This window comes from Aptenodytes patagonicus, chromosome 1 (assembly GCF_965638725.1).
Source record: "Aptenodytes patagonicus chromosome 1, bAptPat1.pri.cur, whole genome shotgun sequence".
Classification (NCBI taxonomy): Eukaryota; Metazoa; Chordata; class Aves; order Sphenisciformes; family Spheniscidae; genus Aptenodytes; species Aptenodytes patagonicus.
This window is the reverse complement of record NC_134949.1, coordinates 58,565,363-58,577,726: the sequence shown is the minus strand read 5'-3', so window position 1 is coordinate 58,577,726 and position 12,364 is coordinate 58,565,363. Positions and strand designations below refer to the sequence as shown.

At 47.1% G+C, this 12,364-nt stretch overlaps 1 protein-coding gene across 1 annotated transcript; it reads left to right on the top strand.

The window, feature by feature from the left end:
* The first annotated feature begins 504 nt into the window (after window positions 1–504).
* Window positions 505–11,733, top strand: PICK1 (protein interacting with PRKCA 1). Its single transcript, XM_076337889.1, has 13 exons — window positions 505–560; window positions 1,618–1,709; window positions 2,489–2,600; window positions 3,088–3,216; window positions 3,340–3,406; window positions 4,721–4,810; window positions 5,248–5,301; window positions 5,401–5,463; window positions 5,811–5,944; window positions 6,736–6,828; window positions 7,812–7,862; window positions 9,360–9,504; window positions 9,770–11,733. Exons 2-13 carry the CDS (start codon window positions 1,669–1,671, stop codon window positions 10,012–10,014), a joined length of 1,224 nt encoding a protein of 407 aa, XP_076194004.1. The 5' UTR covers window positions 505–560; window positions 1,618–1,668; the 3' UTR covers window positions 10,015–11,733.
* Window positions 11,734–12,364: the final 631 nt, after the last annotated feature.

The following is a 12,364-nucleotide window of genomic DNA, read 5'->3' as shown; positions in this document are numbered from 1 at the left end:
CTCACCCCACCATATCACCCAGCCCTCCCTCTCAGCGTGCCCACGGGGGGGGAGGGGGGGGGAGAGACACACACGACACACACACACACACACGACACACACACACACACACACACACGACACACACACACACACACACACGACACACACACACGACACACACACACACACACACACACACACGACACACACCCGGAGGACAATTTCTCCCAAGAGCAGCTCTCCACCGGCCCAGCTCCCTGAACCAGCCGCACCCGAGGGGGCTGGCTGGGCGGAGGGAGGGCGGCCCCTTCCCCTCAGGCCGAGGTGAGCCCCTCCCCGGGGGAGCCCGAGCGCGGGGCTGCAGCCGAGGCGACGCCGCTCTCAAGATGGCGGCAGGAGGGAGCTGGCCCCGCCACCGCGGGTCTCCGTCCCCATGGCAACGCGGCGCGAGCGGAGGGGGCGGGGCTCCGCCAGGCGCTCGGGTGCTTCCGGGCTGGCCCCGGCGGTGACGTGTCGGCGGGCTGTCAGCGCCGGGCGGCAGGTGGCGGCGGGGGCCGCGCGCCAGGCGGCCACTTCCGGTGAGCCACGGGACCCCCACCCCTCCGCCCCTCAGGGCCGCCCCCCCGCGGTTGCCCCGGCGACGGTTTCTGTGGGGGCAGGGGCCGGGGGTCGTGCTCCTCCCGGGCCCTGTCAGGGCGACCCCCTCTCCCCCCCCTCCCCCCAAAACCGGCCGGGCCAGTGCCCGGTGCCACACCCCCTTCCCCCGCCCCGGGTCTGTGGGCTGGGGCTGAGGCCTCGGACCACCGGGAGACCCCGCCGTCAGGGCCTGACGCCGAGCCTCCCGTGCCAGGCCCTCGCCCCGCGGCCCCCCGGGCCCAGCCCGCTGAGAGGGCGGCGGGTGGTGGACACGCTGGCACCACGCAGCGGCAAAGGGCTGTGCCTGACGTGCGAGGCCGTTGCTGGGAGGGACGCGGCATGGCGAGCTGGTGGCGAAGCCCTCGCCCGTTGGCGGCTGGTGGGGTTGGATGTGGCGGTAACCGCCTCGGTGTGGGGCAGCGTCACCATGCCTTTGGTGCTGCCGAAGGATGGGCAAAACCAAAACGTGTCTGCTGATTACTGTCCGAAATTAAATAGAAAATGAAACGGGGGCTTGTGCATGGGGAAATAATGAGGCTTTTTGTGAAAACAAGTTGCGAAAAGCTTTGCGTAGCCTCCTGAGATAGGAGATGAACATCAAAAAGTGACATCACTTGCTATGAAGTCAAGAACAAAATGGAGATGTTTAATGGATGTAGGGGATAAAACTCTAAATATCTTTAGCAGCCATGGTCCAGGTAGAGCCTCTGAAGAAGCAGCTTCCAGAAAGGATCACATTTTGTTCTGTGCTTTGGAAATACTGCACGTGTGTGGGTTTTGAAGCACGCAGCGTTCAGACTGGAGGACTTTCTCTTGTCTCATTCAGAGCAGAGAATCAGAGACACTTGACATGTTTTTCATCTTTGATACAAGAACAGAGACCACGATGTCACGTTCAAATAAAAAAGAAGGGGATCAGCAAGGGTGACAGATTGATTCTCTGCAGTTTTCTATCGAGATCACTGGTTTATTGGGGTTTATTCTGTTCTTTCTTCCCAGGGAGCTTGGACTAAGCAGTTTCAGACGAACAGGCTCCACTTAACCAAAACAATGTTTGCAGATTTGGACTATGACATTGAGGAAGATAAGCTGTGAGTATTCCGCTTGTCTTTTCCTGTTTTTTGCTAACAATAGAAATAGTCTTTGCAGCCAAGACCTAATGGGAGTGGATAAATTTACCTGCTCCTGATGCTGTGTGCTGAAGAGTCAGACTTGCTGTTCAGTCCTGATTTCTTGCTCCGTCTGGGGACTGGGGATGAGGCATTGCTGTGCTGGTGAGCAAAGGAGAACGCTTTCTGTTGCTCTGCAATGACTGCCCTGTATTTCTGGTTGCAAAGCAGCACTGACAAATCTGTAAATTCGTGACCTTAGCCAGAGAAAAAAATATTTATAATGGAGGAAAGATAATAAGAGGCAAGAAGAGGAGAGAAACTCTGGAGTCCTTAGGTCTGTAAGGAGGAGAACACTGGCACTTCCTGAGCAAGTAAAAGGTTTGATGAGATTAGCAATTAATTTAGCATGGAGCACTTGTCTTGCATCTCATTTATGCTGTGCAAGTTTTCCTCTCACTCCAGCACTAAGAGCAGATGAAACACTCTCTAAAACATGATAGTGTTTCCTCAGTGCCTAGCAATGGATGAGGGTGTCTCTCCCACCATGAATCCTTGCATGCAGTCTCAAAAAAGTTAGCCCAGAAGGTCTTTCTGCTGGCCCGTGCTGATAGATTCTGTGGCGGAGATAATACGATGAATTCAAATGTGCCGTGCCCATTATGTTTTCAGTTTGTATCGACTCAGATACCAGAGTTGTTTCACACACGTGCAGCTCTGCCTATCGTGTTCAGTTATTCAGTCCCCCTTTCTCATTCTAGGGGGATCCCCACTGTACCTGGGACAGTGACCCTGAAGAAGGACTCTCAGAACCTGATTGGCATCAGCATTGGGGGAGGAGCACAGTACTGCCCCTGTCTCTACATTGTCCAGGTGGGCACTCGGGGAAGAAGAATAAAACATCTTTGTAAAACAGTGTTGGCCTGAGAGATGGAAAGCGTGGAGAGTCCTATGCTATTTGTTTTTCTCAAAGTGGGAAACATCATCTCACTTTCCAGTGAATAAGATTTCCTTACCCTAGTACCTAATAGGTGTGGAAGAATTAAATTAAGACTTCTGAAATTATCCTTCTCCTTGGAGAGCATGTTAGAATTCACAGGGGAACGGTGTGAGATTCTCAACATCAAGAAATCCTACGCTTGAGGAGGTACGTCCTGGAGGCAAGAACTTCCTGAGAGAACAAGACGATCAGCCCACCTCTTGGTTAGGAAAGGGGAAAAACTGCGACTTCAACATGAACAAAATACAACTGAGTTAAATAGGAGGAATGTAATTGTCCCTTTTTTGTCCTTCAGCCCTGCATTCACCTTTCTCTTCCTCTTGATTCCAGACTACCCGTGCTCTTTCTCCTCTCTGCTAGGTATTTGATAACACTCCAGCAGCCTTAGATGGCACCGTAGCAGCTGGTGATGAAATCACAGGAGTGAATGGGAAGTCCGTCAAAGGGAAGACCAAGGTGGAGGTGGCCAAGATGATACAGATGGTAAAGGTGAGAGGTAGGAGGGGGCCACTGGAGATTCTGGGTTGTAGTTTACGGTTTATTGCCCATTGGTAAAGGAAGCCACTGCTACTTGCTTCCAGCACAGCAGTTTTGGATTTGCTGTTTCCACAGGGAGAAGTGACGATTCACTACAACAAGCTTCAGGCCGACCCAAAGCAGGGCAAGTCTTTGGATATCGGTAAGACTGGTTTCTTTCTCCCTAGAGTGTTAAAGTGACATGGAGGGGTGAAAGATTGGTCCCAGCTAAAACCAAACTAAAATTCTGGTTCTGTTCTTCCTCTTAACTCAGTCATTTTCAGATGGATACTGTCAAAGAGAATTACAGGTTTAAAAAAACCCTTCCCTGACTTCTTGAAATAGTCTTGAAAGTCAAATTGAGGCTTGACTGCTGTTGTGGGAGGCTTGTTTTTCTGTGCTGTGTTTAGCATGGATGATGAAACTCAACTAGATAATAATTTAATTTATTTATTTTTAATACATGTAAGTTATGCTGATCTGTTGAGAGTTTCAGCTGTACACAGAAATGCGTCTATCGAAAAAAACTGGTTGCCGTTTCTCACCTTGGAGAACAGTGATACCTATCTACACTGAGTTTTGTACAACCATAAATTTTATAGGAGAGAGGGGAGGCTTTATTTCTAAAACACAGTGTGTGTTTTGAACTAAGCCTACACAGCTGTCTCTACTATATGGTCTACCTTTTTCACTTTCCTAAAAAATCTATCCTTTTTGCTTTCATTTCTTTTCATGGTGATTAAGGTGCTAATGAATTGACAGGGGTTCAGGAAAATGGTGAGGACCGAGATGGATTTCTGGGGAAACAGAAGTGCGGTGAGAATATGGTATTTTTCCAGAGATGTTGAACACTGTGGCTCCAGCTGAGTTCTTGGGAGCTGCAGGCACTTGGCACCCCTGCAAGTTTGCCTCTAACTAAATGTAGGTGATTCATCTGATTCCAAAGAGGGCATAATTGTCTCTAGTAATTTGCAGGATATGACCGCCAAAGACAGAAATGAATTCCATCAAGGGGTGACAAAAGGGTTTAACTAAGATCCAAAAGACAAAAGTAAGCGAAGGGATAACTTTGAGCATTAAATCCTATTTGTCTTGCTTTCAGTCTCATCTCCTGACTTCAGTTGAAGTAATACATCAAGTAGCATAAGCAAAGTTTAGTTCCAAATGTCACGATAGGTAGCTTATAGCAAAGTGATTTACTGGAATAGTCTTCCAAAAGAAGTGCTGCAGCTCTATGGATTGAAGTATATAAGATGTGAGAGCAGAACAGACAGAAAATAGAAGATGTGCTATGCACGGCTGGACCAAACGTCTGGTTTCTATGGTATTCTTTTTCTGCTCACTACCTCAATAGTGAGTTAAGTTCGGGCTGGCCAGTTTATTCAATGCCCGAGAAAGTGGTGAAGTATGCTAGTGTGCTTTTCACGCCCATAGAAATGACCCTGATCCTGGTTTGCAACTCTCTTTTGGCCTTTAGTATTGAAGAAGGTAAAGCATCGACTGGTAGAGAACATGAGCTCAGGGACAGCGGATGCCCTGGGGTTAAGCCGAGCCATACTTTGCAATGGTAAGTATTGTCCAGGAGGACACTTTCTTAAGGGAGCACTTACCCTCTTGTGCTTACCAACTTTTTATAGTTACTTGCATGGTCCACATTATTCCTTCATAATTCTTTTCTTCTGCTATACCTCACTGTTGTGATTGCCTCTGCCCTTCCTGAGTGATATATCCTGTCATTGGGGCCATTTAAATGTTAGCTAAGGTCAAATTAATTTAAAGTGGGGACCCACTTACTGAATGCTGATAGGTGATGACACCACACTGTAAAACTAGTTGGCAGTTATTTTAAAAGCTTCCCATGTTGGACCAGGGGACTGGCTTTAGAGGTGAGAGAAATTTGAACCAAAAATATGAAACTGGTGTTTTTTCCAGTCAGTCCAAGTCTTAACCATGTCATGGATTTGACTGTTGTAATTCTGTATTCTGATTCTTGTTTCCATTTAGATGGACTAGTGAAGAGACTAGAGGAACTGGAGAGGACCGCAGAGTTATACAAAGGTAAACTGTGTCTTCCGTCAGACACCAGATGGGAGAGAAGGATGCCTCCATTATGTTTCAGTGAAATGACTTAAATGTTTTTTCTGGCTTCCATCACAGGCTTGACAGAGCACACCAAGAGTCTTCTCAGGGCTTTCTTTGAGCTATCCCAGACACACAGAGGTAAAGAACCTTGAGTGAAGGGAGCAGAAATCTTTGACCTCCAGTTTCAGGAGTTTTAGTCAGTACTTAGACGCGTGATTCCCTCACTCAAAGAAAACTAAGTGTTGCAGAAATGAGCTGGGGAGGGCTGCTCTCCTGGCATTAGCGGTCATGGTGCTAACACAGACCCTGTCTTTCACATGAGACATTGAAGAAATGCCCTGCCAACCTCTGGTCTTTAGAGAATATGTAGCATCATTCCCCAGCTAATTGCAAGGTTATGGGAAGGAGTTGTAATACTGGAGGCAAGATTCTTCTCCAGGGTCAACCTCTTCTTTCACCTGTTTGTATTTATTACCCTTATCCAGCATTTGGAGACGTTTTCTCTGTCATTGGTGTACGGGAGCCACAACCAGCTGCCAGTGAAGCCTTTGTGAAATTTGCTGATGCCCATCGCAACATTGAGAAGTTTGGGATTCACCTTCTGAAAACAATTAAGCCGGTAAAGAATTTAACCATAGGACTAAAGGGTCTGGAGAAGAGGGGAATCTAGAAAGATAGAAGCGTGTCTTTGAAGGTGTGGTCTTATAAATCATTCATTTTGGGCAGAACTGTCTTTGTCTGCTTTCCTTCGGGGAACTCTCTTCGTAAAGAACCTAAGAGGTAACGTACTGAATATATCAATCTTGTCCCTTTGACTTTTGCACATGAGTATATTTCTCTCCTTTTCTTTTGGGGATGAGGGGGTAGTTGGATCAGTGTAGTCCCTAGAGCCCTTTCCTTGATATTGGTACCCACAATTAAAAGATATCACTAAATTGAAAAGAGTTTAGATAAGCAGTCCAGGAACAATTTAAGGATTTCAATCAATATATTTAAGTGAGAGCCTCCAGGGGGTCTGTCCACTTAGTTTAGCAAAGAGAGGATTAAATGTTGATTTGGGCACCACTTTCAGTGCCATGTTGGATGGACAACACTGGGGCCTTTGAATCAGGAAGAGCGGTTTCCAGCACCAACTGAAAATGAAACAAGATGAGTCGAAAGAGGATGAATTCAGACTAGAAGTGAAACATGCATTTCTAACACTGGAGCCGCTTGCCAGTAACAGTAATGGGTGCTCTAACCATGGCAATTCTGAATCAAGATCAAACATTTTCTTTCAAATATGCTCTAGTTCGGAAAACAGTTAACTCGAGGCAGTCTCATGACCTGTGCTGGTTAGAAGGTTGCACTTGATGAATTGTAGTCATGCTTTTTGGACTTACATTCAGCAACAGGATGTTTCCCTTGCAGATGCTTACTGACTTGAATACGTATCTGAATAAAGCCATTCCCGACACAAGGCTGACTATCAAAAAATACCTGGATGTCAAGTTTGAATATTTGGTGAGCCGCTTACTTTTTTTTTTTTTTAAGTGCTGGTTGAAATTAAGTTTCATAGAATCATAGCCTGAAAGGCACATATAGCCTATATGATCATATATCCATCCTTCCACAGTCCACGCGAGGATGCATTATTTTTGCCAGTTCTTTGTCTACTGCCAGATTACTCAGATTCAGACACCTGCTTTTAACCTAATAGTTCCCACTGGTAAGAAAGATCTCCCAGAATCCAGATGACTCATTTTCTACATGACTGAATTAATTTTCTGATTTATTTGCAAAGAGTTCCTATGCAACTTATGCTCTTGAACTCCTCTAAATAGCTCTCCAGTCCATATTTTTCAGGTAGTTTTGGATAGTCTTTCTTTAGCCAAAATAAACAACTGTCAAGTCATATTTGCTTTCATTTAGACCATGACTTTTTTTTCCTCCTCCATTCCACTCACCCCTTGTTTTCTACACCCAAAAAGGGTAGGGTTGTTAAGTGCATCTGTTTTATAACTGTAGGAATCTATTTCCTTTTACCAGTTGAGAGAAGTATTTGGAGCTGCAGCCCTAAGGCAAGTGAATATGGCAGCATCTCTTCCCACATCAGCCCTTCCCACAATTCATCTTTTTTCCTCTTTATTTATTCCCTCCTCATACTTTTCTGGTACTGTGTTTTTCCAAACAGTAGATGAACACAGGATTTTTCTCTTACTAGGTTATACTTGCCTAAAGTATTTGCTCCTGTAATATAAATATTAAGCACCTTCTCTCTACCCCACCGTTTTCTCTCCCCGTCTTTCTCTAAATAGATTTTCTTTCCACCTGGGATGTTTAATATACTCTGATCCCGCTGTGCTTTCCCGTGTGTCCCTAGCTGCAACCTTGAAGGAAGGCTTGAAATGGTACAACCCTGTGGCTGTGGGTGATTGTGAAATTGCTTCTAATTCTTAATATTTCCTTTTTTGCTTTTTTTTTTTTTAATTTTAAATCCTGCAAAGTCTTACTGCCTGAAAGTCAAAGAGATGGATGATGAAGAGTACAGCTGCATTGTGAGTACCAGTACTGTGGCAGTGACAACTGCATACTCTGTTTCTGCAGCTTCCCTGTGCACACTGCCTTGTAATTGGAGAAGCGCCCGTGTGCCTGTGTGCACCCAAACTAGTGAATACATCCCAAGAATTACACGCATTTCTTCTTAACATATTAGAAATTGGAGATCCTTAAATGCTACCTAGGAAACACTGCCAATAACTGTCATGAATCACTGGTGCTGTGGAATAGTAGAGGGACCAGACATCTCCTCTGCAGCTTGTTTGCTCAGTGGTTGCCTGTCTCAGTGTTTAAGTAATATTAACTTGTGTAAGGAGGATTAAGGTGTTATCTTCACAGATTCCATTTGTGTGTAGTGTACAGCTTATCATTAATTCTGGACTTGTTTCTGAGAGATGGAGGTTTAGCTTCTCTAGCAAAAGGCATGAGAAAGCTGCATTTGTAGTTGAGGAAAACTGATTAAAGGATCTCTCTGAACAATAGGGTTTTTCCTAAAAATAGGTAATTTAAAATCAGAAGACTTAAAAAAAAAAAAAAACCAAAACCTGTCAACATTCTCCAGTAACAGTTTGCTGTCTGGTTTAGAGTTTTACAGCTAATCCTTAACAGCTCTGTTTAAGATGTTAAGTGTAGGTGTCCCCTACATGCCCAGTTTCCCTGCATAAAAGTAAGATCTTGTTTTATCCTAGGTATTGATCTCAGAGCGGGGATTTGAATTTTTGGAATGCCCAATTCCCAGTGCCAGGAAGGAATAAAACTTTCCTGACATAACATTTAATTATATCTTTCCTGCTAAATGGGAAGGAGAGAATCCTAGTCTTGCCCAGCAGAGTAACATCTTTGGGTTTCGGCACGTGCAGCGTGCATTACCAAGCCATAGTCCCTAACACGGATTTTTATGTATGTTATGTTTACAGCTGCAAGAGAAGAATGCTGTTTTGCTGACAGATCTAACCCCTTTCTGTCAAAATTATTTTGTGGGACAACGTACAGGTCCCTCCCTACTGGCTTCCAGCGTTGTGTCTGGATGGTTGTAGATACCACAGGGTTCCCTGTGTAGATGTATAATATGTTACGCAATCCACACAGGGCGAAGCTTGCAGAGGAGGGCAGAATTTTTTGTGTGTTTGATATAAACTAATATATCCCTCAGACCATAGACTTGTTGTTCATAGTGCCTGTCTTAATAGTTCAGATAAGAAGCCATTCCCCTTCTCCATGCTGGGTTGAAAGGTGCCTGTCCTTCTGTCTTTGCTTAGTAGTGATGCTTTTCTTTACCATGGTTGGCATGTATTTGGCCTTCAAAATGGCCCCATCGACTGCCAGTTTGTTGACATGGCTCAATGTTCCTCATGTTTCATGCTTCCTGACTGCAGTTCCAGTGAGCTTGAGAGGGCTGTAATAACCCAAGGTCATTGTGAGTCCGCATCGGTAGGCAAACTCTGTGTACAAGCACTGTTGTAGGAGTCTCTAAAATGGCGCCATGTTTCTGGCAGGCTCTGGGTGAACCCCTCTACCGGGTCAGCACTGGGAATTATGAATACCGCCTTATCCTACGTTGCCGGCAGGAGGCTCGCACGCGCTTTGCCAAGATGAGGAAGGACGTGCTAGAGAAAATAGAGCTCCTGGACCAGAAACATGGTGAGTACCACTGCCATGTCCAGCACCTGAAGGGGTCAGGCAGACATGGCTTTGGCCTTCATGTTCCTCCTTCACCTCAGCTCAGAAGTCTTTGCTGAAGAACCCTTCTGTGGCTGTGCCCGAGACATTCACCCTCAGAGGCCAAAAGGGGTTAATGCGTAGGAGACTGTAACTATTACTGGCGAGGGAGGCTTGATCACAGCCTTCATGCTCTGCTTGTGAAGGGGGGTTTGCCTGATTTGTTCCCAACTTGTCTCCACTACAGTGCAAGACATCGTGTTCCAGCTCCAGCGTTTTGTCTCCACGATGTCCAAGTACTACGATGACTGCTATGCCGTGCTCCGAGATGCAGATGTCTTTCCCATTGAGGTGGACCTTGCCCGCACTACTCTCAACTATGGGCAGAAGGACATATACACGGACGGGGCAGAAGAAGAAGAAGGAGGAAGCGAGAGAGAGGGTAGCGGGAAGGAGGATGCAAATGGTGAAAAGCTCATTGATGATGCCTGAGTGTGCCAGCACGGCCAGAGGAAAGACTTTGCAGACTGTTATAAAAACATGTATTTCACATGGCGATTCATCCTCCGTGACTTTCTGTGTATGTCCAGCCTGGGATTCCTCCTCTGCTTTGGGTGGGGGTGGCTGGTTGGATTGGGACCAGCCTCTGCTTTCCTCTCTCTTCCCTTGCTTGTTTGCCCGGATATTCCTTTTTCCTCCAGAGACTTCTGCTGCCTAACTCGGGTACTGAGGTGTGGGGAGGAAAATGCCCTACCACACCGCCATGTGACTCTGTGTACAGACAGGACACTGCCGAGTGTGTTGGATGCACCACTCCCCTCTGGCACATGGAAGCCAGTTAAACATCTGGAGATGATTACGAATGGCAAGAACAGCCCCTTCTGTCCTCCCCTTGTGCTATGGGAAAGTGTTAGCACCAGCATTGTTTTCTTCGCCCCACTGCTCGCTGTCTTCAAGCTTCCCATTCTCTGTTTTAAGCCTGTTTTAAGCTTCCTCTGCCTCTTCCACCTGTCCCCATGAGCTGCAGGGCTGATTTTTGTAGCATGATCACTCCCACCGCTCTCAGCACCACTGTTTTTAAGAAATAGGAGCAAGTCCGAACTGATACCTAGAGCTGGTGGTGGTACATGTGATCTGATCACCCCCCCATCCAAGGGGCTGGGGGAAGCTCTCGAAGCAGGGGCTGGCGGAAGTAGTTGCCTGGCACACTGAGCTGCTGCAACCCTGCCGCAAAGATTTGCAAGTCTCTTCCCCTGGCTACCATCATCTTCACAGTTGCTGAGCTCCTGCACAGCTGGCACTGTCTGCACACTCCATAGCTACACCCCAGAATCCTGCAGGATGTGGCTCTGCCCTTCCCTGCGGGAAGGAGGGACCCGGCTCAGGAAGGAGCCCTCCTATTCGGCAGAGGTGCCGAGGTGAACGTACTTGTCTGAGGCAGACAGGTTCCTGGGAATAACAGCAAAGCTGCGTGCATTTCCTTTCCATCGTCCTCCTCTCTTAACGGCTCCTCGCGATGGACAATAACCAGACGTGCTTCTTGAGGGTGTGCAGCCAGTCCTGCGCACTCTTTCCTCGTGCAGGTGCCAGCAGGACCCCCCTTAGAACCGTAAAGGGGGTATCCCATCCTTAAACTAGAGAGGAGAGAGAGGAAGCCTTGTGGAGAGAGGAAGACATGGCCTCTAGGCAGGGACTTTGAGATTTTGAGTGCCGTCCGTGAATGGCATACCACTCCTACCACCCCCCCGCTCTCCTCTCTGCACAGCCATTTTGTGCTGCCTCTGGGCCAGCAGTAGCTAACATCCCATTCCCCAGCGCAAGGGAAGGAGGGAAAGGAAAACCAAGGTAAGTGAGGCTGCTTCTTTCCTCCTTCCTTTTCTCTTCTCCCTCCACCCTTGTGGGCTGATCCCAGATGCAGCTGGCACTTCCTCATTTAGCAGGCAGCACAACTGCCGGGAGTGGTGTGCCTCTCGGAGGCAAGGGTTTTGACTTCTCTGTCATTACATTCTAGTGGTAGTGAGAGAAGTTATTTAAGGGCATTAATTTATGATCGAGATGTTTGTTTTGTTTTTTCTCTTTGATTTGTTTTTGGAGCTTCGTCATCTCTGTGGGTGCCTGGAAAAAAGCCATCCATGGTCAGGCTGCTCTGGAAGATTTAAATGGACGCTGATATACTGACTGTTGTCTCTAATAAAGAAAAATGTGACATTTCGTTTCCTGTCCTTCATGGGTTTTCTTGACAGATTTGTTTGCTCATCCTCCATTGGTTCTAATCTTAAAATATAATGATGGGAAGATGGGTGTCATGTGCTGGCCATTCTTTTTCTTGCTCGTACTGGTGGATAATCTCCATGCCAAGCTGCAGTGGTCACTGCAGCACAGGTTTCCAGAGGAGGCGGCTTATAAATGCTGTAGCAAGGCCAGTCCTCTACGTAATACCAGCTTCCCAGGGGAACACCAGCCTTGTAAAGCCGCCAGTTGCCTCAATCCTGCCTGGTGGCATCCTTCAGGGCCAGCTTCTCCACACAGCTCAGCTATTGCATCACAAGCTTGAGCTGATGCTTAAGTCCCTGATCCTCTTTCAGAGCTGTTTGTTGTGCCAAAATAGGGAGCAGTTAAGAGGGACGGAGAAAATGCTTCAGCGGAGCCTGCCTGAAAGCCAACAACGCAAAGTGGAAGGCTGCGTAGCCAGGTTTCTTCGCAACCTGGCTGGTGGAGGGGAAGGAAGAGGTCTGGGTATCTTACAGCACCATCTGTAGCAAGATCTTGTACCCTAAGGGCTTTTATGTGCTTTTGTGAAAAGATCGAAGAGCGGGAGGCTTAGTGGGAAATGTTGACTGGT

Bases quoted from the DNA above. Each gene is read 5' to 3' on its own strand.
- PICK1 (XM_076337889.1), top strand. From the start codon at position 1,669: ATGTTTGCAGATTTGGACTATGACATTGAGGAAGATAAGCT. The intron at 1,710-2,488 runs GTGAGTATTCCG...TTCTCATTCTAG, and splicing joins GACATTGAGGAAGATAAGCT to GGGGATCCCCACTGTACCTG. The intron at 2,601-3,087 runs GTGGGCACTCGG...CCTCTCTGCTAG, and splicing joins CCTGTCTCTACATTGTCCAG to GTATTTGATAACACTCCAGC.